Source organism: Triticum aestivum, chromosome 2A (genome assembly GCF_018294505.1).
Source record: "Triticum aestivum cultivar Chinese Spring chromosome 2A, IWGSC CS RefSeq v2.1, whole genome shotgun sequence".
Classification (NCBI taxonomy): domain Eukaryota; kingdom Viridiplantae; phylum Streptophyta; class Magnoliopsida; order Poales; family Poaceae; genus Triticum; species Triticum aestivum.
Window position 1 is genome coordinate 57447131 of NC_057797.1, and position 24042 is coordinate 57471172.

General features: G+C 48.5%; 1 protein-coding gene and 2 pseudogenes across 1 annotated transcript; 2 read left to right on the forward strand and 1 right to left on the reverse strand.

Moving 5' to 3' along the window:
* Window positions 1–1741: 1741 nt before the first annotated feature.
* Window positions 1742–4582, forward strand: LOC123187436 (short-chain dehydrogenase/reductase 2b). The gene is made up of 6 exons (XM_044599306.1): window positions 1742–1990; window positions 2320–2358; window positions 2449–2695; window positions 2785–2862; window positions 3679–3864; window positions 3957–4582. The coding sequence occupies exons 1-6, from the start codon at window positions 1791–1793 to the stop codon at window positions 4335–4337; spliced, it is 1131 nt and encodes a 376-aa protein (XP_044455241.1). The 5' UTR covers window positions 1742–1790; the 3' UTR covers window positions 4338–4582.
* A 7707-nt stretch (window positions 4583–12289) lies between these two features.
* On the forward strand, window positions 12290–14546 carry LOC123187435 (subtilisin-like protease 4; annotated as a pseudogene).
* Window positions 14547–17216: 2670 nt separating this feature from the next.
* LOC123191495 (receptor-like serine/threonine-protein kinase SD1-8) lies at window positions 17217–23770 on the reverse strand (annotated as a pseudogene).
* Window positions 23771–24042: the final 272 nt, after the last annotated feature.

The following is a 24042-nucleotide window of genomic DNA, read 5'->3' on the forward strand; positions in this document are numbered from 1 at the left end:
CGATTTTTTTCCTAAAGAAACATGCAGATAAATTCAGGCTTCAGATTTTTTTAGGGGGGTTACTTCAGACTTCAGGTAACTTGTGAGCATTGCGAGACGTAGCTCTGGCTCGTCTCTGGCAGGGTTCTACTGGACCGACCCGATACTGTAGCTCTGGCGCAAGTATTTTTCTCTATGGGTTTTCTTATCGGTTCTACAATGTTTGTAGCAGTTTTTCTTTGGTTTTATTTTCCATTTTCCTTCGAGTTTCTTTGTTTTTTCTTTGGTTTTCATTGGTTATCTTAGGTATTTCAGTCTTTTTTTTCTTTCCTTTTTATCAACACATGCCTACATTTTTTATACATCAGGAATTTTTCATACACTTTTAACATTTTTTTAGGTCTTTTTTTTGCGAAAATATCAGATCTATTATAAAGATTCATAAGAAGTACAAAGCACCCAAACATAAGACAACCAAACGACCATTGCCGTCGTCAGCCGCCGACGTGTCGCTGTCGCCGCTTCCATACCGGAGCCGGTTTGACCTTGTCTTTGACAGCCGGTAAATCTCCGTGCACGTGGCCTTATGGACCAGCGTTCCCTTTTTTAACACATGCTACATTAGTGCTCACGCCCCTCTCGCTTTTATCGTTTCTTTCATCGTTGGTTTCTTATAGAGGTTTTCCGATAGTGACAAATTTAAAAATACAAAAGATTTGAATAGATATATTTCAAAACTTAAATTTGATTATTTTTATAAAACCCCATGATTTCAAAAAATGTTAGAGCAACGTACCAAATTTATTAGCGTAGTTGAAAAATGATGATAATATAATTTTTCTAATAATGTATTTATTTATTTTTGAACACAGTACAAACGTAGATACTCACACACACATATATACACTCAACCCTATGAACACAAACACGCACCCTAATGTATTTATTTATTTTGAACACAGTACAAACGAAGATGCTCACACACACACACACGCATATACACTCAATCCTTATAGCACCTCTGAGATACTGAGCCGGCACAATATCTTGAGACTGACGAAGTCGCCACAGACATCTTCGTAGTCGACGAGAACGTCTTTTCTCAATGAATAGTTGAATACGCATCGCCGGAAGACTTGAAATAAATCCAGAAAAATGCGACCATCAGTGCCTACACCACAAGAAACCTAACCATTAGAGTTATGCACAGTTCGCATGTGAATAATGTATTTCAAAAATATTGAACATGTATATGTTCTTGATGTATACGGCAAATGTGTGACATGTATGAAAAATGATAGGCATTAAAATATATCTTTAAAAAAATGTTAGTCAGGTATTTAAAATTTTAATTGTGTATAAATTTCTTTTTCTTATGTATATGAAAAATGTATAAATTTTATAAAAAAATAGATAATCAAACATAAATTTGAGAAAATGTTACCTATGTATTTAGAAAACAATAATTTGTATAAAACATATTCCTGATGTATACAAAAAATGTACAGCATGAAAAAAGTAGACATCAAATAATATATTTGAAAAAAAATGTTAATTATGTATTTAAAAATAATTAAACATGCATGTATAAAAAAGTTACTGATATATACAAAAAATGTATTCTCTCTGATCCAAATTAATTGACGCAAATTAGTGCATGTTTAGTACGATGTTTTGTATGGGCCTGAAGGCCTTGTTATCTCGGCCCCTTCGTTTCCTTTCGAGAACGTGGGCGCCTTCACTTTCCCCACTGGCTCAGCTGGTTGACCCATTTCCCTCAAAAAAAAAAAAAAGCTGGTTGACCCATCCAGATGAGCCATCACCTCGCCGCCACCACCGCCGCCGCTAGCACGTCTCCCAGCCGCCGGCCGAGCTTAACCTCATTCCCGTCGCCGCTCCACCGACCAAGCGCGCTGTTCCAGCAGACTAGCTTCGCTGCCACTCGCACAGAGAAGAAGCCCGCACCTTCAGTGGCCGCCGCAGCGGCGTCGCCAGTATCACCCCTGCACAGGTCAGGCTCAGGCCCCCCTCTTTTTACCTCAGTAAACGGTAGCAAGCAAACTGTACACGGCCGTCGGGATATAGTCGTGTAGCAGCAGATCCGGCGCAGGAAGCTGCACTGAATGTAACACAACCATCTTCGTCAGATTAGCATCTCAGATGATTCGGTCGTACCCAGTAGTTCAATGATTCGAGAAAATGCACGCACATTTTTGCATCTTTATATCAAGACCCACCCACACCATCACCACTTTTCCAGCATAACTTACTGAATTACTAGTTGCGTCTACTCACTATGAGCTAACTGACGAAACAAAACTGGCTTTGATGGTTCCATAGGCTCGAGGAAATGAGTGACCATGAGGCAATCCCTGAAAGGTGATAAGCGTCATCTCCGAAATTCGCATTGTTTTCCTCTTGACGACGATCGACGAGCAAGGACGCTAAACTTTTCTCTGTGTGATTCAGGCTTGCTGTGGTCACTGGTGGAAACAGAGGGATCGGCATAGAGGTGTGCTGCCAGCTTGCTCTCCAAGGTGTGACAGTCATTCTCACAGCAAGGGATGAGGAGAAAGGAAAAGCTGCGGTCGAGTCCCTTTGCCGTGAATCTAACCTCTCCAACATAATCTTCCATCAGCTCGATATACTGGATGCTGGTAGCCGTGCCACATTAGCACGACATATCGAGACCAGATATGGGAAGCTCGACATTTTGGTAAAATCTTTGTTTCTTCTTCTGTAGCGAATTTCTTGCCGTTTGTACTTTTGTGAGTCCCTATAATGAAGATAGGATGGACACTGCAGGTGAACAATGCAGGTGTTGGAGGGGTGGCAGTAGACCAGGAAGGCCTGAGAGCTCTCAACATTGATCCTAAGATGTGGGTATGTATTTCTCAGAAAAGAGAAAAAAATGTGGGTGTGTAGACTTGAGAATGATTTCAATACCGTCCATGAGAAAGGGGAATCAGACAGTAGTATCATTCTGTAGGCTTTTGAATTTCCAAATTGAACTAAAAACTTTCTATTTGACACCTTTCCGACTTTCAGCTTTGATTTAAAATCAACTTTCAACTGATTTTCTGAACTTGTGCTTCAACCCAAATATTGAAGGGATACAGATGGGCTGATGTGGCAAAATCCGCTGATGTGGCTTCTTACATGGGAAAATGAAATGCTGATTTAGATCCATGTTAGCAAAACCAGTCTTCGAACTGCTTGAATGTTCGCTAGAATGGACCTATTCCTCCCTCGTATGCCACACACTGTCTCATGGACATATGGCTGGAACCACCTCGTTAGTGACATAATGAGGGGTTCCACAAATGTTGAGTGGCATACAATACAAGTGTGTTTAGTAATACTACTACCTTACTAAGCATTGACACTGTTACAAAACTGATTTATCTGTTTTTATCTCAAAAAAGCACATTGAATTTGAAGTGAATTATTTGATTGATACGCTACAAAATAGCATCCTTTCCCTACTTAGTAGCATGTCTTTTAGTGATTTCTTGTAACTTGTCGACTTGCTTTGGACGGAACTTGCAAATCTTGCACAAAAGCGCACATTTGCATCTGTATGCCTCCTAGAACTGTAGTAAGAATATTCATGCCTGATTTTGGTACAATGTGCTCACGGGAGATTTTGAATTATGCATTTAATTACAATATCGTTTCTGATATGCCTTTCTGGTTCAGCTATCGGGCAAAGCAGCCCATCTGATCGAATCGGTGATTGTACAAACATACGATGAGGCAGTAAAATGTCTAAACACCAACTACTATGGACTGAAATGGGCAACAGAAGCTCTCCTTCCTCTGCTGAAGAAATCCACATCAGGAGCAAGGATCATCAACACCTCCTCCCTTCGTTCAGAGCTGCAGGTTTATCGCTTGCTGCAACAATAACTGTAGTCAAAAATGTAAATGGCAACTTTAGTCACCAGGCCTAACCGCACCTGTACTGTGTCCACCAGAGAATGCCGAACGAGAAGCTGCGGGAGTCCCTGCGCGATGCCGACAGCTGGGACGAGGCGCGGATCGAGGCCATGCTGAGCGAGTTCCTGGAGGACATGAAGAACGGGCGGCTGGAGGCGGCCGGGTGGCCGATGATGCTGCCGGCCTACAGCATGTCCAAGATGGTGGTGAACCTCTACACCCGTATCCTGGCGAGGCGGCACCCAGAGATGCGCATCAACTGCGTGCACCCTGGGTTCGTCAAGACGGAGATCAACTGGAACACGGGGGTCCTCCCGCCGGAGGAAGGCGCGAGGGGCGCGGTGATGCTGGCGCTGGCGCCTGGCGACGGGCCCACTGGCTGCTACTTCGATCAGACGAAGTTGGGGGAGGCTTGGTGATCGATGGTTACACGACCGGTGCCACTTTGTTTAGGTTTGCTTTTTTTCCACGCTTCAGACCTTCAGTTTAGATGTTTCTTAGCTAGGCTGGTCCAGCAAACATGATTATCATTCGCTGCATTGTGAAACGCGTCTGCAATAATAAGAGGTCTCAGCTTAGATGTTTCCTGTCAAGGATTTAGTAATGCAAAAATGTTATTACTCAATTTCTTACAACCAGTCTATTGCTGTTATCTGACTTTATATGGGTGCCTGATCAAGGTCTGTGTTTTCATCGTAAGCCAAGCCGGGTTAGCGAGTTGTGATCCCCATTATATCACCTTGTTCCATACGAGACACCTCCCTCTCTTTGAGGGGTGTTGTCGGGTGGCAAGCAACTAGGGGGCCAAAGCTCAAGGCGCCCGCCTTGCTTGGTTATATGAAAATCCTGCTGCATTTGGTTGATCCTCCGAGACCTCTGAAGCTCCTTATAGCGTGTTTGTGTTTGTTGTATGTTGTCGTCTCTCTTCCCCCTGGAGAATTTGAGTTGTTGTTGTGCTCATTGTGAGCTTTGTAAACTGCTCTTCCCTTCTTAATCACTGGATTGCGACGCTGTTGCTTTTCGTCAAACAAAAAAAAAAGCCTATTGCTGTTAATGAAGGCGATGATGCTGTTGAGTGACCTCAGTGCAAGGTCCGATCGAATCACAACTTATCTTTCTCAGCGTTTCTCTTCTGTACATGCTACCACAGGTGCAGGGATCATCGTCTTCTGGCAAAGGTGATGGCAATGGTGGTATTGGCGATGGGGTCTAAGAAGCAGAATCCGGTGTCGTGTCACATACCCTCTCGAGCTTCTTCCCCAAAGCAAAAGGCACAGCTTTCTCCCCCAGCACTAGGAATGGTCGTCGCCGGTTCCTTTTCCAAGGAGGTCGTCTCATCTTGGTTCAATCCTTATCTTGTGTTTCTGCCTGTTTGTAGAGTATAATCTGATTCGCTGAGCACCAGAAGGTTTGTCCACTGGAACGCCAAGGGCAGACCTTCCATTCACCCACTCTGTCAGTGTCATTTTCTCCCCGTAGTAGCTGTCTTGATTTCTCTATAGTCTGGCTGCGCTAGGGTTAGGGTTGAGCTGGCGACCATGGGCGATCTTGCCCCGCCGCCGGAACACCGGCGCGTGAGTCGATCGGAGAGCGCCAAAGAGTCCGTCCCCGCTACGTTCCCGAAGTCAAAGCCGTCTACGAGTCTGGGTCGTCCGCCGCAGATCGCTAACCAAGGCTATCGCGGAGGCCGAGACCCTGGTAGTCAATTGATAAACATAGGAGAGATCGAAGCGCAAGGCCTGAGTCCTTCGCTGCGGCATCCCACCAAAAACCCTAACCTACAACACAAGGCGCTGACGATGCAACGCTCGCTAGCTGCCGCTGATGGTGGGGGTGATCATGGGGGAACTGGTGAGGTTCCTACCCACCCGAAGCCGTCCGGCGGCGGTGCGCTTGTGGCTGCAAAGGAGGTGCCTGATAAGGGTAGGGCATAAGAGGAAGAGAACTCAGCGGGGAACTGGGACGCACCAAGATCGGAGGGAGGCCTGCCGGAGATGGTGGACTCGCATCTGGAAGGGATGTGGACATGGATGACATAGCCTTTGTGTTAGTAGATTTTGGCGATGACGAGGATGAGGAAGAGGAAATTGCGCCATCATGGAGGCTTATGGGGTTGTATAGAGTGCAGAAAAGGCCATCAGCCAAAACCCTATCCGACCACTTCGAGAAAGTTTGGCGCCTAAGGACAGGGGTAGAATTCAAGCCCCATGGGAAGAACTACTTTGTGATCACCTTTGCCTCGGAAGGTGACTTCAGATTTGTCCCCCGGGGAGGGCCATGGATCTATAGCGGACACGCCTTGTTGGTGAAGCCGTTTGATGTTGAGGCAAGGCCGTCGGAGTATAAACTTGATACGGTTCCTGTGTGGGTTCGTGTCTTTGATGTTCCATACAAGAAACAAACTAGACTCTGTGGTCAAGTGCTGGGAAGCACTCTCGGAGAAGTCATTGATGTGGATGCGCCGGCTGTTGGACATGGCACCAACGAGTTCCTAAGGATTCGAGTGGAGGTGCCATACAACAGACGCTTACAGAAGGAAGTGACGCTGGAGTATCCGGTAAAGGGAGTAATTAAAAGGGCTACTTTCAAGCTCAAATATGAACGTGTTCCGCACTTTTGCTTCCACTGTGGGTTTATGGGACATGACGAGGATGCTTGTGAGAAGAAAATCAGGGGTTTTGCCTCAAAAGGTTATGATACAACGCTCCGATGCTCACCGTTCAAGAAATATGAATTCAGAGCCGCACACACCCCTTCTCCAGGACAACCTCGAGCCCGTCGAGACCTGAACTTCAACCTGGGAGAGGCCGAGGGAGCGTCACCAGCGGCGAGAAGCTCGTCCAGCCATGCTAGCTCGCACCGGATGCACCAGCGGCAGCAACATGAGATTCCACCACGTGTGGACGCATTGGATGACTTTGAGGAAGGGGAGTCCAAGGGTGTGCAGGAGGAAGAAACCATACTGGCGGCAGATATCCGGAACCTTGAACTGCGAAAGGGACATGAAGAACCGGAGTGTAGTAAGGTGAGGGAGATGACGAACAAGTTTGAGGCTAAGACACAAGGTCAGACCAAGCATACAACTCAGAAACAGCAAAGGAAGAAAGGTCCAATTCCAACAAAGAAAGTTCTTGCTAGCAGGAAGAATGGTTCGCTGACTAAAAATACAGAAGGCCTGGGGCCGGATGACATGATCCCAGCGTTGCATGACCTCGATGCACCGGGCTACTCTATCAGCTCGGCCTCTGAATCCATGGATATAAATGACTCAGTGCTAGGGAAAAGGCAGGGTGACAAGGTGTACGAGCAAGCCCAGGTGGAAAATGCAGAGAAGGCCCTTGTGCCTTTTATGGACATACCTACGGGTGGAACCCCAAAGAGAGGGTAAGTGGACCATGATCTGGAGAGCTCTGCTATAGGAGCTTCAAAGGAGGGGACTGGCTGGGACATGGAGTGTAAGGATGTTATGGAGGCAACCGGCCCGGGGGCCGCCGGTAAACTGACGGGGCCGTCTGTGGTGCCCCGTCAGGAGCAATGAATTGCCTAAGTTGGAACTACCGGGGGGCGGGGAACTCTCGGACAGTTCGCGATCTTGTAGCACTTGTGGGTGCTCATTCCCCGAAGTTTGTGTTTTTATGTGAAACTAGACAACCAAAAAATAAAATGTTTCGTCTTCGCCCTCAGTTAGGCCTAACTGGTTTTGGAGGGGGTCAGTAGTGAAGGTCAAAGTGGAGGTCTTGCTTTATTTTGGCATGAGTCTGTAATAGTCGAAGTCAAGGAGGCTAATAAAAATTGGATTGATGTGTATGTCCATTTGGCTCCAACAGAACCACCTTGGCATATCACTTTTGTGTATGGGGAACCAAGGGTGGAAAATAGAGGCTTGGTCTGGGATGGCCTCCGCCGGCTGCATAGCATGAGTAATCTGCCGTGGATGCTGGTCGGTGATTTTAATGAAGCGATGTGGGACTATGAGCATATGTCTGAGACGCCGCGCGCCCCAGGGCAAATGCTTATATTCAGAGATGCTTTGGAAACTCGTGGACTGATTGATCTGGGTTTTGCAGGCTACCAGTTCACATACGATAATAGAAGAGCTGGGCAAGCAAATGTCCAGGTGAGGTTGGATCGAGCAGTGGCAACAAACGCATGGCGTGATATGTTTGCGGACGCTTCAGTGAAGCACTTGGTGTCCCCGTGCTCGGACCACTGCCCTGTTTTGGTGTGCTGTATACCTGATACGGCGCCAAGGCCAGGGCGCTGCCGCCGATATGAGCTCATGTGGGAACGCGAACCAGCTCTAGATGAAGTGGTGGCTAGAGCCTAGAGAGAAGCAGGAAGCAAGAGGAATTTGCGGGATGTCCATTTAGCATTGGGTCAGATAATGGGCAAGCTGCACTCATGAAGCAATAAAAAGTTTGGAAACGTCACTAGAGAACTTGAAAAATCACGGACACGATTAGAAGAGCTCTTAAACATGAATGCAAACATAGCAGAGATCCGGAAGGAAATGGATGCTATGAATGAGTTGCTGTACCGGGAAGAGATGCTATGGCTGCAACGCTCACACATTGCGTGGTTGAAAGAAGGAGACTGGAATACAAAGTTTTTCCATCGCAAAGCTGTGTGGCAAGCTAGGAAAAACAGAATTAAAGGTCTGAAAGACTCCAATGGCGTATGGCAGCAGGATCAGAACACTATGTTGAAAATGGCACATGAATACTTTGAAGGCATGTTTGCAGCCGACACACACATTGATCCGGAGAAAGTTATCCAGCTTTTTGAGCCTAAGATTACTGCAGACATGAATACTAAATTGTGTGGCCCTTTCTCGGACAAGGAAATCAGTGATGCCCTCTTCCAAATAGGGCCCCTAAAAGCACCCGGACCCGATGGCTTCTCTGCTAGATTTTTCCAGCGGCACTGGGGCACTTTGAAGGAGGAGATCATCCTAGCTGTGCGACAATCCTTTGAGTCGGGGATAATGCCCGATGGTGTTAATGCCACGTCCATTGTCTTGATTCCCAAGGTTAATGACCCAACTAGTCTCATAGAGTTTCGACCCATCAGTTTATGTAATGTAATTTACAAAGTGATCTCTAAGTGCCTTGTGAACCGGTTGCGGCCACTTTTGGATGAGATCATTGCCCCAGAACAGAGTGCTTTTGTGCCAGGCAGACTAATCACTGATAATGCTTTCATAGCTTTTGAGTGTATTCATGCCATCAAACAAGAGAAGGATCCGAACAGAAGCGCGTGTGCGTACAAGCTTGACCTCTCTAAGGCTTATGACAGAGTGGACTGGGATTTCCTACGGCGAATGATGCAAAGGCTAGGCTTTGATCACCGGTGGGTGCACTGGATCATGACGTGCGTGACCTCGGTGACATATAGCATTAGAGTTAATGGAGCTAGCTCGGTTTCGTTCGCACCGTCCCGCGGGCTACAGCAAGGAGATCCCTTATCACCATTTCTCTTGCTGTTTGTTGCAGATGGCTTGGGCGCTCTCTTGAGACAGAAGGTGCAGCAAGGCCTAATTAATCCGGTGCGAGTGTGCCCTAGGGCGTATGGTATATCACACCTCCTGTTCGCGGACGACACACTGCTGTTCTTTCAGGCAAATGTAGCGGAGGCCACGGAGATCAAGGATGCGTTGAGCAAGTATGCAAGGTGTATGGGGCAGGTGATCAATCCCTCAAAATGATCCATCTTGTTTGGTACCAAGTGCCGGCTGGACGACCAAACTGCTGTCACCTTAGAGCTCCAAGTGCAGAACCTGCATTTCGAGGAGAGATACTTGGGACTGCCCACGCCAACGGGTCGCATGTCAAAAGGACGCTTCCAAAGTCTACAAGAGCAATTAACCAAGAGGATACTAGCATGGGGAGAAGATGCATCCCAAGGTGGAAAAGAGATTCTGATCAAGGCTGTGGCCCAATCCCTACCAACGTACATTATGGGGTCTTCCGGTTACCGCGAAGTGTTTGTGATGATCTCACACGCATGGTTAGAAACTTCTGGTGGGGAGCGAGGGAAGGGAAGAGGAAGACACATTGGCGCGCATGGGACACTTTGATAAAACCGAAGGAGATAGGGGGAGGGCTTGGATTCGGGGATTTTCGCCTTTTCAACCAAGCCCTGCTCGCCCGGCAAGCGTGGCGACTTTTATCTAACCCTGATAGCCTATGCGCGCAGGTTCTAAAAGCTCGCTACTACCCTGACGACCACTTGGAGGACACGGTCTCTTGCGGAAACGCCTCGCCTACTTGGCAGGCCATCGTCCATGGCCTCGAACTACTCAAGAAGGGCATATTTTGGCGCATTGGTGATGGAGCCTCGGTGCGCATATGGCGGGACCAGTGGATCCCCCACCCGCTAGCGAGAGGGCCTATCTCCCCCCAAGGTCGTCGCTGCCGGCTACGGCGTGTAAGCCAACTGCTCGACGAGCATGGGAACTGGAAGGTGAACTTGCTACAACAATATTTTCTTCCCGTGGATGTCATGAAGATTATGAAGATTAAAGCTTCATCTCGCCGCTCGGACGACTTCATTGCTTGGGCGGCTGAGCGCTCGGGCGTCTTTTCGATGCGAAGTGCGTACCGTCTCGCTCTATATGGAGGTGCCCTGCTCCACCAAAGGTGCACATATTCGCGTGGAAACTTGCATCCAACTATCTAGCCACTTGGGCAAACAAAAAAGCGAGAACCTTGGAGGTTACTGATACATGTCCGCTATGTGCTATGGAACGAGAGTATACGTTCCATGTTTTCTGCATGTGCCCCCGGGCCGTGGAACTGTGGCGAGCCATGGCGAAACATTGGAGCTTACCGGACATCAATTCTGTTAGGCCAACGGGCATCGAGTGGCTGCTCGGCGTGTTGTACCCCCTGCAGGTTGATGACCGCATGAGGGTCCTTATGGTGTTGTGGCGTGCATGGCATGTTCGGAATGAAATCGTCCATGAGAAGAGGCCACCCCCAGTGGAGGCTTCATGCCAGTTCCTGCTCAGCAATGAAGCATCTTTGGTTGCTATCCAAAGAGACCCGGACGGTGATCACATGAAGGGCAAGATGGTGCTTGCGCCCGTGGCGAAGAGGGCGCCGGCAAGGCACCAGGAGAACACGCCAACGCCGGATAATATGTGGCAGGCCCCAGCCCCTGGGCGTGTTAAACTGAACGTCGACGGTTCGTACTGCCCCGCCTCTGGTGCAGGCATGATCTTGAGGGATAGTAGTGGGGCGATTATTTTTTCGGCATGCAGAAACCTTCTCTTCTGTGCAGATCCTTTGCAAGCGGAGCTGGCGGCATGTCTCGAAGGCCTAAATTTTGCCATGCAATGGTCTCCTTTGCCGGTGGACGTGGAGATGGACAGCCTGATTGCTGTGCAGGCTATCCGGTCAATGAAGGAAGATAAATCGCAACATGCGATGATGATTTCTGAAGCTAAGAGACTTCTTGATGAAAGAGAAAGTTCAATTGCTCATATTAGTAGGACACAAAACTATGTTGGGCATAGACTAGCTGAGTTTGGCTGAGTAGAAGCTAGGACTTTCATATGGTTAAAATCTGGACTTGCTAATGTACCGGAACTATGTATGGGGGATCTTCCTCCAAGCTGAGCAATGAAAGCCCCTTTAACCCCGCAAAAAAAAAGTGCCATTTTCTCCCATTTCTTAGTGCAGCTCCTGCTAATTTTCGTTTAAAAATCTGTTGATAGAACTCGTTTTGAGCGCAATAGAAAATGACCCGTTCAACCTCACCTGATTTCATGGCTAAGACATTGTCATTTACTACGATATTTTTGTTCAAGGATCTGTTGACATATACTCCCTCTGTACCGAAATACATGTCGCTGGAGTAGCAGATTGATGCTCCAGCGACATGTATTTCGGTATAGAGGGAGTAGTACGTACTCATTTATGAGATGGTAGCAGATCATATCTGGGGATACAGAACCAGCAGGTATTAACTTTGAAAAATTAATTGTCCTCCAATTTCGCAGATACTTCAGTAGGAGTATATTTATTCAATATCATCAACAGAATGGAAAATATCCTTCCCCACATCCCCTATCCCGGGTAGATGCATTACCCACGTTCCTGCCATCCCAGTAGCCTTATCATATCTTCCAGATTTAGCGCAAATTAAAGTCATTAATGTGTTACCAAGATGCGCTGGATTTATCTAACACATGCCAAAAATAAGTCAACGCATTAATCATTCGTGCTGTATAAAGATTTCCCGGTGATCAATACATGCCAAAAATTAAGGCAACGCATTAATCATTCGTGCTGTATAAAGATTACCCGGTGATTGATCCTATTCCAGCATTGCCATCATCTTCCTCGTGTAGCTGTTCGTGGCTTGAGGAATGGCGTCGTTTACGAATCTCTCCGTGCCACTTCTCTTGCTCGCAATCCTCTTTCCTACGCTCTCACTCTGCTATATCAATCCAGATGCCACAAGCGTACACCAAAATGCCACAGAATCCGTTGCTTCTCGTGCTTACATCGTGCTCGTAGAGCCATCGCGCTCGAATACCGGCGAAGACGCCCACCGCCAGTGGCACGAGTCTTTCTTGCCGACCTCGTTGGTGGATGAGTCCAGCGAGCCACGCCTTCTCCACTCCTACACCGAGGTGTTCAGCGGCTTCGCCGTGAGGCTCACCGACGCTGAGCTCGACGCTATGGCTAAGAAGCCAGGGTTCGTGCGTGCATTCCCGGACCGAACGCTGCAGCTCATGACCACCCACACGCCGGAGTTCCTCGGGCTAAAGAACGGCACCGGGTTCTGGAGCCGGGCTGGCTACGGGAAGGGAGTCATCATTGGACTACTCGACACCGGTCTCTATGCGATGCACCCTTCCTTTGACGATCATGGAGTTTCGCCACCCCCAACAAGGTGGAAGGGCTCGTGCAAGGCGGCCCGGTGCAACAACAAGCTCATCGGTGCCAAGTCACTCGTTCAGGGTGATGAATTTGGCGACAAAGAGGGGCACGGAACGCACACCTCGTCCACTGCCGCCGGGAACTTCGTCACCGGCGCATCATACCATGGTGCGGGCGTGGGCGAGGGCACCGCGGCCGGAATTGCTCCTGGCGCTCACATCGCCATGTACAAGGTATGCGCCAATAGCCGCTGTAAGCAATCTACCGTTACTGGCAGGCCTAGAAGAGGCCATCAAGGATGGTGTGGACGTGCTCTCGCTCTCCCTTGGCGGTGACACGAGTGCCAGCTTCGATGAGGACCCCATTGCTATCGGTGCATTCAGTGCTGTGTCCAAGGGCATCCTCGTGGTGTGCGCCGCCGGCAATAGCGGTCCGAGGCCGGGCTCGATCACCAACGAGGCGCCGTGGTTGCTCACGGTCGCCGCCGGCTCCGTGGATCGGAGCTTTGCTGCCAGCCTGCATCTCGGCAATGGCAAGAGCATCGACGGAGAAGCACTTACCCAGAAAGTGAGTCCGAGTTCAAAGTCACACCCTCTCCTCTACTCCGAGGAACGACGGTGCTGCAATTACAAGAGTGGCAGTGGCATCACCGGTAAGATCTTGGTCTGCGAAGGCACTAGGTCGAAGACTCAACAATCCAACATCCACAGAATAGTGGGTGCTGGTGCGGCTGGTGTGGTGCTTTTCAACGATGAAATCAGCGGCTACGCCACCATGGTTCAGGATTACAACTCCAGTGCTGTACAGGTGAGCGCGGCCGACGGCGATGTCCTCATAGCTTATGCCGCGTCATCAGAGAGCAGCTCCGTGGCCTCTCTCATCTACAACAACACACTGTTTGGTGTCCGTCCGGCCCCCGTCGTGCCCTTTTTCTCTTCCCGTGGTCCAAGCGTCATCGCCGTCGGCATCCTAAAGCCGGATATATTGGCACCAGGCCTCAACATCCTCGCCGCGTGGCCGCCAAGCACGGGCTCTGGAAAGGGCACTTTCAACATCATATCAGGAACATCCATGGCAACGCCACACGTCAGTGGTGTCGCTGCGCTTATCAAAAGCATCCATCCTGACTGGTCGCCAGCCGCCATCAAGTCTGCCATCCTAACGACGTCGGACATCGTTAATAGCACTGGTGGCTCAATCTTGGACGAGCAACATAGGAAGGCCGGCGTGTATGACACAGGCGCCGGCCATGTGAACCCGACCAGAGCCGCAGATCCTGGCTTGTTGTATGACCTCAGTGTCACCGACTACGCCGGCTACATCTGCTGGCTCCTCGGTGACAGCGGCCTAGCAACCATCGTGCGCAACTCAAGCTTGACCTGTGCGAAGCTGCCCAAGGTCCACGCTGTGCAGCTTAACTACCCGACGATAACCGTGTCAGCGACATCGACGCCATTCACAGTGAAGCGGACTGTGACGAACGTTGGGCCAGCAAACTCGACGTTCACGGCGAAGGTGGATGCGCCAAGATCACTGACAGTGCGTGTCTCCCCGGAGACGCTGGCATTCTCCAAAACTGGAGAGAAGAAGACCTTCAGCGTGTCTGTGAGCAGCCACGGCTTGGGCGAGGAGCTGCACGTGGAGGGAAGCTTGAGCTGGGTATCGGAGAAGCATGTCGTGCGGAGCCCCATCGTTGCTGTCTCCCCAAGAGGCGATACTGCTCCGGACCCATCACCATGAATGATGTACGTGCCGCGAAATTAGTAGATGTTTACTTTGTCAACATAATAATAAATAAACAGTACTAATGGAAATTTGTATTATGAATTACTGGTACAAAATTTTAGGTTATGCCATTCAAACTAGAGATCAGTACTTGATATTGCGTCCTGCTGCTTAATGCCTGTTTGAAACTCCACCGACCTTTTTGTTCAGAACAGGAAACTTATGAAACTCTGGAGTTGCATTCGTCTCTGTAAACTTTTGTCAGATAAGAAACAGAGAAAATGGGTGAAAAGAGAGGCGATTGTGTCCGTCACAGGCCATCTGCAATTGAAAGTCTTTTCGCTTTAATTTAGATGCCCCTCTAAGTGCTCAACAAAAGAAATGTGAAAATTGCTGGTGTAAATCTCGTTACAAGTCTGCATGTTTCGTACAGTTGTATGAATGTGCAAGTTTGTGGGTTTCCTGCAGACATATGAATACTCAATATAAACACATACTATATTCTAGACTCAAAATTCATGTTTATAGTGCTTTTGCTCCATGTGTGATATAAGCGCATATATGCTAGACCAAGTATCACCATCACTTGGTATGGCAAAGAAAATTAGAATGCATTCCATCAAGCACCAACATCCAGGTCGTAGTAGTACAATGCATTCTTGTTTGGTCTTTCACTAGAAAATGACATTCTTTTTGTTTAGTTTTACAACAAAAGGACTTGAACATTGTTACCTTAATCTCCTTCCTCAGCGGTGAGATCTTGAACATTGTTTTAATTGCAGGATTGTGTCACATAGAAAAAATTCATGCACTGCATTCTATTACCGAGTTTCCATTGGCTCCTGTCTCATGGAAATGTATCTTTGGCTACTATGGCACACAACTAATTCTTGATCTTTGATTCAGAATAATTTCACAGAAAATTATGGGAATAGAATCTTTATAATTATTTTTCATGAAGCTTTGATTTGTATTGTATTTGGGAAGTTTTCATATGGCCCACTATGCTCTCAATTGAAAAAATGGAAAATTTCATGATCGAACCTATTGAAAGTTTTCCTTTGTTTAAATGTCAAATATGTCTTATGCACCTAATCCTTCAAAAAGTCATGTGGTTTTTCTATGCCACAGCAAACTATTTGTACTTGCTTATTCATGTGGTTCCTATTTATGTAGAAAATGGCATGTCATGACATCCAATTCATGTGTTTTATCCATCGGGCATTTTGAGAATCCTGCAAATTGAATAGGCCCCAATGAAAATTCACGTATTTCTCCTATGATGCAACCAAATAACTTCGGTTCCATATTCCTTTGTTTTAAATTTCAATAGGTTTCAATAGCCCCAGCATTCCATATCCCGTCCTTTTCCTATTCCCGTGTATTTGAAATATGCAAATCAAAAGGCTACTTGAAATTTGTGTAACTGGGTTCGTTTGGTTAGGATTATAATGGGCTCCATCTCTATGTCAGAGTGGGGAAACTTACTTGCAACCCAAAGAGATGCACTGCTGCTGCAACACCCGCCCAGAAACGAACTTGAACCCAATAACTAATAAGAGTTGGTTTTGATCAGCTGATGTTCGTCTTCCCACTCAGCGTTTCTTCCCAAGAACATATTCCTAACGCCCTATCTACGGAGTCCAATGTTTTCGAGTCGATGAGTCGACGGGTCGCTTGGGAGGGGCGACTCTAGACTAGTCGTGACTAGTCTAGACTCACGGTCGACGAGTCGACATGGCGACGAGTCGACGTGAGTTAAGCAGCAGGCAGTCAGGGGAGGAGCACAAGTGCACGGCAGCAGCAGCAACCAGGGGAGGAGGGGAGGAGCACACCACCAGCAGCAGTAACCAGGGCCAACTGAGAGATGGGCCACTAGTTATGCACTTCCCTGTGGCCCAAAAGCCCATCTAGTAGCTATATACTCCTCCCGTGACCTAATCCACAATCCACACTCCCTCCTCCCTCACCACACATTCTGCTGCCACTCTCTTGCCATCAGTCCACCACTCCTCCCACCGATGGATCTCTCAACTCCCCCGCAGCAGCTCTCTTGCCACCGCTCCTCCTCCCAGCCCGCTCCTCTTGCCGCTTCAGCTTCAGCTTCAGCAGCAGCGAGGCAGCACAACAACATCAGCAGTAGCACGGCGGCGGGAGAGTACTCCAGATCCAGCACTGCCTCGAGTCGTTCGACCCAAAAACCGCGACTAGTCGAGACTAGTCGCGCGAGTCGCTCGACTCATCCCAGGAGTCGAGTTGAGAGGCTGAGTCGGCCCTGGAACTGCGACTCGTCGACTAGTCGACGACTAGTCGTGACTAGTCGAGCGACTCGAAATCCATGATGGAGTCTTGGCTACTAATCAACCTGCTTGTCTTCCTACCTTTTAAAGCTGATTGTCTGACCGTGCCATTCTATTGTAAAGGAAGCACATATTTCCTTTCTAAGTAAGCACATCAGTGGCCTATCATCTTCACCGAATCGATTCATGCGGAACTTTCGCTGGTTATCGGTTAAATTTCTCGATGATTAGTAATTCTCTTTTGCAAACTGAGATTGCTAACGATACTAAAAGAACGCAGTAAACAAAACTTTGGAAGATGGTGCCCCTCCAACCAACTATGTAAAGACCATTTTCTCAGGCAATAGATTTCTAATACACATATATAGTACTAGATCAGAATCTTTCACCTCCCTTGTATCTCCGAAAGAGTACAATCGTTCACAGAGCTCTGAATGTCAACCATAATTTGCTCCATTTCTATGCCCCGCCGGGCAAAGTAGGCGGGGCGGTTGGGGGCTGGAAGCGTGGTGCTTCCATTCTCCAAGACGAACACAACAGTTGACATCAGGGGCCTATCATCTGGATTTTCTTGCACACACAGGAGTGCCACATGGATGCAGAGCAAAACTTTGTCTGGTGAATATGTATCCATGAGAGATGAGTCTGCCAATTCCTCCGTCTTCCCTTCCTTCCACATATTCCATGACTGCAACAATAAAAACGGTCACATGTCTTCTGTGAGGTTGTTGAACGGAAACAGTTTCAAAAAACAAAATCCTGGTATACTTATGATGTTGAAAGCTGTGAGAAATCTTGTGTGTACTCACATAAACTGCAAGGTTAGGAAAACTTGATGTCTGACTGTTAGAGTTTCTCCTAATACCAGTGACGACCTCTAGTAGTAACACGCCGAAGCTGTAGACGTCGGACTTGGTAGAGAAGATGCCCTCCATCGCATACTCAGGGGCCATGTAGCCACTGCTTGAGCATTTCACTCGAAAGAGTTAGCAAACAGGAGTTGAATTGTTCACAAGTCAGCATGAGTTGTTGGCTTACAAGGCTACTCACTATGTTCCGAGAACGCGTTGGGTATTTGCGTTTTGTTGGTTATCACCAAAGATTCTTGCCATACCAAAATCAGCTATCTTGGGTTTCATATCTACATCTAGCAAAACATTTGCAGCTTTAAGATCCCTGTGAATTATGGTCAACCTTGAGTCTTCATGAAGATAAAGAAGTCCCCTTGCGACCCCTTTGATTATGCTAAACCGTGTTCCCCAATTCAACAACAATTTTCTCGAGTCATCTGTAGATAGAGCAAATGTTAGATCAAATGTTTTTGAGTTGTCTTCAGAAACCATAGTGAGTATATCTGGATATTTACCAAAAAGGGTGGCATCTAAGCTCTTATTAGGTAGATACTCATATATCAGGAGTTTTTCATCTCCCTCACCACAACATCCCAGAAGTCGAACCAAGTTTTTGTGTTGCAATTTGGCAATTAGAATTACTTCGTTCCTGAATTCCTTTGTTCCTTCTTGAGAATCTTTGCTTAGCCTCTTGACTGCGACTTCTTGACCACCTAACATCCCCTAGATAAATATAATTCAAACATTATACTTCAGTTTTAAATATGAACAAATTTACCCTCCTAATTTAGAATGAGTACCAAAAACTTTATATTGTACGAGTTACCTTGTAAACTTTGCCGAAACCTCCCTGTCCAATCATGTATGTTTCAGAGAAATTGTGAGTTGCGAGGGCAACTTCTTCAAATCTTACAAACGGGAATTCGTGATCATGGGACTGATTTTCTTCCCCAAGCTCATTAGAGGTACTCGCATTATCCACCCTAATATTCTTGTTCTTTCTCCTTTTAAATTTCTTGCCTGCTCCCATGATATTACAGTCATTTCAATGAGCATATCATAGGGATAAGAAATAAGTTTGACATCGGCAACTACTAATGTTTGTTACACTTCCATGTATGAATTCATGAAACAATAAGAAATAGCCGACAAGGCATGGCTGCCACCATGGCAAAATTGCCAACCGGACAATATGGCTATCACCTGACATAGTTGAAGGAAAACTACCCATGCATGCAATCAAAATACATGTGTTGGGAAACCACCCCTAGATCCCTAGACTCCCCCTTATAAACGATGTTGACAATTTTGTGCCATGTCAGCACTTACAACTGGCCTGGTCTGTAAAAAATTAGGTTAATCACTTCAAACCTATCATCAGTGTTTATTGAGAATTTTAGTAAGGAAAACCGCAGATTTTTGGGGCTCCCAATAAATGTGGTGTTTTTTTTTTGCAATTCACTCCGAGAAAAACACAGATGACATTTGAGTCCATTTGCACCATGTTGGACATTGTTATGCTTTTCCTGTCCCCTTTTATATAGTGAGTGTTTTAAGAGCAACGGTTGCTTTCCATATTTTTTGCTACTAGACTGCATGTTATTGTTACAACGCTCTCATAGTGGCCAAACAAAAAAAAACGCCTAAACGTTATTTGTTGTACTTTTACTTATTCAAGTGGTCGAGAAGATTTTTTAACCAAATTGTGACGGCATACTATGGTAGTAGGCGTCTGACTTCCAAGTTGGTCTAATACAAATTTTCCTAAGGATTAGTAACTAAAGGTACCTTTGAATTTGAACCATGCCAGGGAGATGCATATGAGCACGAGAACACTGCTGCCAAAAACTGGTAGCACAATCCTCACTGCATTGCTCTTTGTCCTTGAGAGTTTTTACGGTACCCTATACTGCTAACAGGGAAGGGAGCGGTATATTTTGTGAGGGTAGGATAGCAATAGAGATAGATTTCTGAATGAACTTTAGCGACGTCGTGGATCGGCAGATAATGGTGACGGAGAACCAAGACGGGAAGCCCCGCCGCCATGTCCCACGACTCCTCCACGGTCTCCTTCAACCTCCTGCTCCGGTATTTGGACGGAGGCACCCCCCGAGCCGTCGTTCTCGACCACGACCTCCGCCTTGAGCTCGTCTTATTCGACGCACCCGAGGATCACCACCGGCACCAACGCGCTCCCTCGCCGTCTTCACTGCGTCCCTGGCCATCACGTCGCGTCCATCGAGCCTGTGCTGACCTGCCGCTCCTCCGCGCCTCTTTCCCGTCGTTTTCATCTATCGTAGCATCGTCTTGCTGAAGCCGGTGCCCTCTGTCCGCCATTGATGAGCCCCTGGAGCTTGTCCCGCATGCACACACCCAGCCACGCGTGCCCGTTCGCCTCCACAGTCCACACCCGCGTCAACAGCTGCCGTGCACACGCCGCAGCACAGCAGTTGCTACTCGTCCGCTCCCGCCTCCGCAGTCAGCACGATCCGAGAGGGCAGGTCGGGGCAGCCCGCAGCCAGCAGCCAGTCGCCATCGCGGGCGAGCAGCGTGCGCCAGTCCGGAAGGCATAGACGTCGGTTCGAAGGTGCTGCACCTTGCCGGCCCAGCCGGCATCGCCGCGGAGGTCGAGTCCCCGGCCGTAGGTCGAGACGGGCGGGCTGTTACTTCCCAAAATGCCATCAGGATTTGATACTGGAGGACCTGAGCGAAGGAGCGCAAGCTATACCGCTTGCCATTCTTTTGGCAAATTGGAGCAGTACTGAACGATCGCCACCATTAGATTTCATGATTGGACGGCCAATAGTTGACGCAGGGTACCATAAAAGAGCTCTTGTCCTTGAGAGTTTTTACCTATGCAGGAAATATGTATACCATAAGAGAAAAACATATGTATACCATAAGAGAAAAAACATTGTGGAGAGAGAAATATGGAAGCGAAGACAAAAACCACCAACAAAAAGAGGAAGAAATGACAAAACCAGTAGGGGAACCAATTGGATAAAAGAGCGAGAATTACTCAAAAAAAAGTTGGAGAAAGAGCAAGAAACCGAGTTTTGTACCAGTAGATGCATCCATGCCTGCAAGCCGAATATAGAGTGTTTCTCCGCCGAGCTCTGCGCTAGACTTTCTGGTGTCAACCAACTCCCCAGCCCACACCAAGCACCTTGCCACATCTCCGCCGGACCTGCCGCTGCTCAATTTCGCATATGCGTACCCAACGCATGAGCAGTTGCGGTTGCACTCGGCACACTCCTCGAATGTACTCCCGCCACCGCCTACGCGAGTGAACCTGTCTGGTGACTTCGTCCCTGGCAAGGCCAAGAAACCATCGCCGCAACCGTGCAACGGCTCCTTCCGTCGGCAGCCGGTCGAGAACCTACCATTTGCCCACTCCTCAATGTTTGCTGGCTCAAAACCGTCAAGGCATTTACATGATGGGGCTGGCAACACCGTCTCGTCGCAGTAGCCGTATGGGCCGCAGTAACCGTAGCGGGTGCATTCGGCGGACGGCCACTTCCAGAGGACATCCCATGTCGATGTCCAGCTACTCCAGCTTTGGAGCTGGTACTCGCCTGAGTAGCTACGTCACCACGTACCTTGTGTGGGCGGCACCTTCGGAGAGGGTGTACGTGACATATATATCTCTTCCTCGTTGTCAACGAAGGCGGTGTAGACGATAATGGAGTTGTTGTTCATGCGTTGGCTCATCACTAGGTCTCCCATCCATGTGGCGCTACGTAACACCGGGCGTGACCCGTCCGAGAGGAACGTCTGGAGGAGCGTGTTCCAATCGACCCCAAAGGAGAAGCACCCTGGTGAGGGGTCGCTAGAGCCCTTCCAGGCCACCATGCGCTCGTTGTCCATACGCGCCCGTACCTGTACCGGCCGGATCTTCATGCCGGGGAGGAACGTGTCGGCCGGGTGTTCAAAGCTTTGCCACAGCATGGTGCCGTTTGGCGAGCGGATGACGAGATTGCCGGTGTTCAGAAGCACTGCCGTCGTCGGGGGAGATGACGCTGGTGCAGCACCCACGTTGGTTGTTGCCCAAAGAACACGTTCACCACCATCTCGTCTGGAGAGAACGAGATTGGAGGTGTTGGTGAAGGAGAGTGTCGGTGATGCAGACGAAGTGGTGTTGGTGGCCGGGGTTTCTCGGTTGGCGACCCACACGACGGTGAGCTCAGGGATGTCATTGTACCAGATGCCCAGGTACAGCTTGGTGGGAGTGGAGTTGGAGGGGGCGAAGAAGCCCAAGGCGAAGGCACCGCCGTCGGAGACGATGGTGGAGCCAGGGGAGAGCGGCTTCCCGGGGACAAGCCGGTCGTCGGACGCACTAAACCGGCATGACTATAAGAAGTATCAACACGGCGGCCCCGGCGAAGCATCGTGCCAACCCATCGGTCGTTAAGGCCTGCCAACCCATCGGTCGTTAAGGCCTAAATCATACTAGTACGAAGTAGCTAATGTGCTATTGATGCTGCAAAGCGGTGTCGGCTATATCTAGCCTTGGTCACAAGCACAAAATGCATTGGCAAACATGAAGGACTCGTTCCAGCCCTGGGCACGTGTTTGATTGCGGAAGCAGATGGCGCGGTAATGCAAAGTTTTTTGTATCGGAGCAGTTGACAGTATGCTGGATTGAGTTAACATCGATCTCTCTCAGCTGTCCATGTCGGAGTAGGAATGCCACTGTCACTGCTGACTAGTCACACCAGTGACTGAAATATTAGGCTATACCGGTCCGGCTGCTCCAACCTCGATTCTACTGGATTTTGTTAGAAAGTGAAACCATATGACTAAATCCGGAAGTGCGGTTTATAACCGCTGTAACTTTATCTTCTGTTATGCTTCTTTTTAAATAGTATGTACTCTTTAAACGCTCTTATATTATGGGACGAAGGGAGTATCATTCACGATATGAAACCGCACTAAATCACCTTGCACAGTTTCCCCTGGTGATAGGATCGGGAAATCCACGGCATGGCCATCAGATGACACGCAGCTAACTTAGACCAAAAATCTGCATATGAACGCCTGCATCTCATCACATGTTTGGCATATGTCTGTCTCACCCTAATATACTATGTCTGTTGGTCCTGACATTATTTTTTTTGCATGTAGGAGTAAGCATAAACCAATTGCAAGAACGGCAGAAAATAACACGCTACTACCTAAGCACTTGCATCTAACCGCCCTCTTGTAAAATCACGAGAGCCTTGCTTCGCTAACCTCTACACCACCCTTGATTCCAAAAGTTCAAAACTTCTGATACAAATTAACGACTGAGTTTGAAGCTTATCTTTTCGCTGAAAAGGTGGTATTGTCACGGGTCAAGGAGTTTTTGTTCCCTCTCAGAAACAGGCTTTCGCTCCGCTTTATAGGTAAAGCAAAGATCACAAGTACATGGCGAACGATACATGGTGGTGACGAAACCCACAAACAAAGCAGAACTCAAAAAAAGGGACACGATACATGGTCGAAACACGACTATGACACCAAGCAAGAAAAAAGCAGGACCTAAAGACTACACTAGCAACGACCAACGACACACGGGCTCCTCGGCAACACCCTCAAGAGGGAGAACGGCACAAAGCGTCGCCATTGCCGCATTCGACGAAACGGACCAAGGTATTTACCAGGAGCTCTGACGGGGGAAGTGAGCTACGCAACGTCCTCATGAGGAAAGCGGCACCCGCGGGTGTCGTCGTTGTTGGCGCCGAAGCACAGAGCTTTCACCCAATCGCTTCCCCGAGCCATACAAGATTTGAGCCAGTCGCCACGATGAAGCCGAGATCACCAGAGCAAGATCTGGGCACCTCCCATGCCGTGGCAGAGAGGACGCCAAGGCCTCCCAATGCAACACTCCTCGTCGTCCACACGACCGAGGAGCATCGCCACCACCGCTACTCGATGACCTATCGGATAGCCGACCGAGTAGCCCGCTACCCAAGGCCCCCGCCCCGGCATCCTACTACGAACCTCTCACTGACGCCATAACACGCAGACACCACCTCCCGGAGGGGAGGTAGGCACCTTCCCACCAACCCTTGAGGTCCCACCTCACGGCCAGCCAGAGGTGGGCCATAGCCGGGTAACATCGCCACCACGGCTGGCTAGCGAGCAAGCACTAGACCGCGGGGTTGGAGAAAGCCCTCGCACTCGGGATCGCGTCGCCAGCCACCTGCCGGCAGCACCTCTGAAGGACACAATAGTCAGAGCCCCGTCAGATCTAGTCACTCTAGATCTCAACGGGGAGCGGCTCAGGACCGACATCTCTGGTCATCGGGAAGCATCGGTAGTGCCGGCCGTCGGAGCCTCTGACCCTCCACCCCCATGCTAGCCCCCATCATAACCCAC

Coding starts and splice junctions, on each gene's coding strand:
- LOC123187436 (XM_044599306.1), top strand. CDS start 1,791: ATGAGCCATCACCTCGCCGCCACCACCGCCGCCGCTAGCACGTCTCCC. Junction 1,991..2,319: donor CCAGTATCACCCCTGCACAG/GTCAGGCTCAGG, acceptor ATGGTTCCATAG/GCTCGAGGAAATGAGTGACC. Junction 2,863..3,678: donor ACATTGATCCTAAGATGTGG/GTATGTATTTCT, acceptor TTTCTGGTTCAG/CTATCGGGCAAAGCAGCCCA.